This window comes from Gekko japonicus, unplaced genomic scaffold (genome assembly GCF_001447785.1).
Source record: "Gekko japonicus isolate JY-2015 unplaced genomic scaffold, Gekko_japonicus_V1.1 scaffold3773, whole genome shotgun sequence".
Taxonomy (NCBI): domain Eukaryota; kingdom Metazoa; phylum Chordata; class Lepidosauria; order Squamata; family Gekkonidae; genus Gekko; species Gekko japonicus.
Genome location: NW_015160946.1, coordinates 8,746 through 12,870, shown reverse-complemented (window position 1 = coordinate 12,870; position 4,125 = coordinate 8,746). Strand labels below are relative to the sequence as shown.

The 4,125-nt window shown below is 49.6% G+C and overlaps 1 protein-coding gene across 1 annotated transcript in view; it reads right to left on the bottom strand.

The window, feature by feature from the left end:
• Positions 1–3,006, bottom strand: part of RET (ret proto-oncogene) — a gene marked incomplete at its 5' end in the record, with an annotated part of 107,263 nt that extends 104,257 nt beyond the window's left edge. The window contains one exon of the mRNA XM_015425221.1: positions 2,765–3,006. Within this exon, the coding sequence (XP_015280707.1) occupies positions 2,765–3,006 (242 nt within the window). The remainder of the gene's footprint in view (positions 1–2,764) is intronic.
• Between the last annotated feature and the right edge of the window lie 1,119 nt (positions 3,007–4,125).

Genomic DNA, 4,125 nt, shown 5'->3' with positions numbered 1-4,125 from the left:
CGTTCGCCGGTCTTACTTGTTACAGAATGGCCGGGAGAGGTTCCTCTCCGAAGACGCTGTGATGACTGGCTCCCTCCCCTCCGAGCCACCCAGCCAATGGCAGGCCATGGAGCCTAACGGCTCCGTTCGCCGGTCTTACTTGTTACAGAATGGCCGGGAGAGGTTCCTCTCCGAAGACGCTGTGATGACTGGCTCCCTCCCCTCCGAGCCACCCAGCCAATGGCAGGCCAGGTTCGCTGAGGGAGCCAGTCATCGCAGCAAGCGTCTTCTGAGTGGCAACTCTTCCGGCCATACACTAACGGGGCGCATTTTAGAATTTTGGCACCCAAAACGCTTTTATTATAAGGGAGAGATAAGATAAAATTTGGCCGGTAGGTGGCAGCAAACATCTAAAAATGGTATGCTCCTTTTAACGGGAAAACTAACAGTCAGGGAAATCCTACCCAAGAAATGCACTTCGTCCGCTAAGAAAGAAAAGGCAAAACCTTTTAAAGAGTCTTAAGCTCCAGTCAAAGAGACTGTGTGTATCCCAATTTTTATATGACAGAGAGCACTGACATAGCTATTTGCTTGCAACAGAGCAAAAGTCTGAGTCGAACGGCACCTTTAAGACCAACAGTTTTATTCTAGTGCCTTTTGCTCTGAAAACCCCATGAGGTTGCTTAAGTCGGCTGTGACTTTCTTAAAACAGATCTTCTCATCATGGCCTGAGAGATCCCCCCCCTTTAACATTCAGCCTCATGATAGATATCCAGAAAAATCAAAAGCTTGTACACTTTGTTGTGGACGCCCTAAAACGTTGTCATTCGTAGAGTTGCCACTAGACTCCGTCTTTGCTGCTTCAAGCCAGCATGGCTGCACACCTGAATCTGCTTTCAACAGAGAAACCCTCACTAAGCTCTTTCTACACCAACGTCTCCCAAGGAACTTGAGTGCATCTGCCACAGAACCCTGATGACAGGAACTCACACATGTTTTAGAGGTCTCACTCTGTATACGAAGTGGCAGGCATCTCCTGAGGCTTTGTTTGGTAGAAAAAGATCAGTATTCGTGGATATTGGGGAAGCTCTCTCCCCAAGAAGGTCACCTGCCGTTACTGATCTTCTCATTGATAACTTTCCAAGAATCCATGAGATACCTGGCACATAGCTGGCAAACCAGGGAAGTTCCACACACACCACAGCTACGGTGCATGAGAAACTGAATGACCTGCAATGTTTTTCTCTCTCTCATCATGTCTTAAGTTTTCTTACCTGTCCTCTATGTGGTTCCCTAAATTCAAACCTAGAAGAAGGTTCCAATAATCTCATAAAGCACATTATACTCTTTTTAAATAATAACCTCCTGCCAACCTAGCAGTTCGAAAGCAAGAAATTGCAAGTAGATAAAGAGGTACCACTTCAGTGGGAAGGTAACAGTGTTCCGTGGCGCCTTGGTGTTTAGTCATGCCGGCCACATGACCACGGAAACGTCTTGGGACAGCGCTGGCTCTTCGGCTTTGAAACGGAGATGAGCACCGCAACCCTAGAGTCGGATTCGACTGGCTTTCGAGCAAGGGAACCTTTACCTTTACCTTTAAATAATAACCAGTGAAAGTCAGCTTCCAATGTAACATGGTGGATTCATGTCAAGTCCTCCACCTGTGGGCACCTATCCGTACACTCCAGGTATCGTCATAGCCCCTGCTCCAGTTGCCCCCACCATCTGAAGCCCTCAGCCTCACCTACGCCACAGGTTGGCCATGTGTGCACTACGCTTCCCAGATGTTGCGGTGTGATTGCGCCCTGAAAATCCGCCCAACATTTGTGCCTTTCTGCCCAGCACCCTCACCCTCCCCCCAAAAAACCTGAATGCTAGATATGCCATCTTTTTCTAAAAATGTTTTTTAGATATTCATGTTTGAATGTTAATATTGGATTTTTATGGCTCTAATTGTTTTTATAATGTAACTAGGAAAAAGGCCCGTTGTGGAAATAAATACAACGGCCTCTAGAAAGAGGCTCTGGGCGGGTGCCCCGGCCTTGGACAGTCAGTGTCAATTTGCTGTGGCGACCTCAGCAGGGTATAATGACACTGAGTCCACCATTTTCTCCAGAGGAACTGATCTCTGCTACCTAAAGAACAGTGGTAATTTTGAGTGATCTCCAGCCCTCACCTGGAGATCGGCAATGATGGTTCTCCAGAAGGGAATAGTTAGTTTGGAGGGTGGAGTCTATGGCTTTGTACCTGTCCGTGGTCCCATGCCTCCTGAAACCTCACCCTCTCCAGGCTCCATACCTCACATCTCCAGGAATTTCCCACCTGGAGTTGGCAACCCTATCTCCTTCCCAGCCAATCATCAACCTTCCTTTATTTCCTCCTCACTCTTCAGCTTTCCACCCCCCACACACCTGCAGCCTCTCCCGTGCTCTGAAGCCCTGACTGCTACGTCACATTGGCTGTCATACGGGGGCCACCTCAGCAGCATATAAGGATACAGAGCCCACTTTATTTTTACGTGCTGATTATTTAAATGTCCGTTGCCTTGTGGACCCCAATTGGGTGGAGAGGCAGCATAAAAATGTTTTAAATCAATAAGTGGGCCATCACATTTCCACATACACATTTGCACACAAGCAATTCCAACCACAAAACGGAGAATGTGCAACACTGTAGGAAGAGTCACCAAAGTCTACAAGACATCCATGGTCAACAGGTTCCCTGATCACCAGCCAGGCATATTAGATTGCCATGAAACACCACGGGAGAGAAGAAAAACACAGACCTCTTTCCTGCGGAACTCCACAACTGCATCTGCCGTGTTCGTGCCGTCGGGAAGGAACGGGGGCATGTCGTCTTCATCCAACACCGTTACTAGTAGGGGCACCTCTTTGGAGGTCTCCTTGGAACCGTCTCTCACGGTGCACTTGGCGAGCAGCTCATACCTCTCCCGCGTCTCCCGATCCAGAGACTGCGTCACCCGAATGCTCGTGGTGTTTTCGTCGTAATGAAATGGCAGAGATTCGTCTGGAAGAGAACAGCAGAAGGCACATCTCTCTCTCTTCTTTTTGTGAATCACTAACAAATAAACAGGAGCTGCTATAATTTAATTGAAGAGGGGTGGGGCTTCCAACTGTGCACTAGAAGCCCAGAGTTTCTAGTTGGTATCCGCAGGAATAGCATCAAGAGGTAGGCAGGGCACCAAGTTGGTCACCAAACAAATGCAAGAAGGGCAATCTAGAGTTGCTCCCAGGCTGTGCTTGAGACGCAAGTGACACCAACTAAGAAGCCGATGCTTTTAAGACCAGTAATAAAACCAGCCATTGGTATATGCAGGGGTCATTTCGTAGAAAAAGAGGTGCAGGAGCTCATTAGCATAACTTATTAGCATAACTTATTTGTGTATGCCACACCCCCTGACATCACCGGAAGTGTGTCAGAAGGCAACACCCACCGCTCAGGCTCCACTGGACTGTTTTGGATTGCTAGCTATTGGGGGGGGGGAACGCGCAGATCTGCCCTCACAGAGGAGGGAGAGCTTGTACCTGAATAAAACTTGCTCTTAAAGCTGTCACTGGACTGTTTTGGATTGCTAGCTATTGGGGGTGGGGGGAACACGCAGATCTGCCCTCACAGAGGAGGGAGAGCTTGTACCTGAAGGAAGGCGGGGGGGGCCCTCTGCAACTTACCTGGCTGCTTCTTGCTCCTCGTGGCCCGACTGAGGGCTGCTGGGAGCAGGGGCGGGGCTTGTTGCATGTGCCCGCCCCTTGGGCTCCTTACTGCCGGAGCTCCGCTCCTGTGTGCTCCCGCAGGAAATGACCCCTGGGTATATCTAATACTGAAGTGGGTGGCTGTCACACCTGGGGACGCCTTATCCCTGGGGGAGAAGGGGTGGAGCAGGCGCACGGCCCAAAAGGAGACAGCAGACCAGTTGCGGGGGCAATGGAGGAGCCACGGGGGCCGACAGCAGCCAGAGAGAAACAGGCAGGAGGAAGGCCAATCAATGTTTAATTAACCATTTAATTAATTAATTAGATCTCAGGGTTGGAAGGGACCACCAAGGTTCACTTAGTCCAAGCCCCTGCCAATACAGAAACTCCAGCTATCATCTCCCCGACAAGAAGGTACGCCGTATTACACAGTACT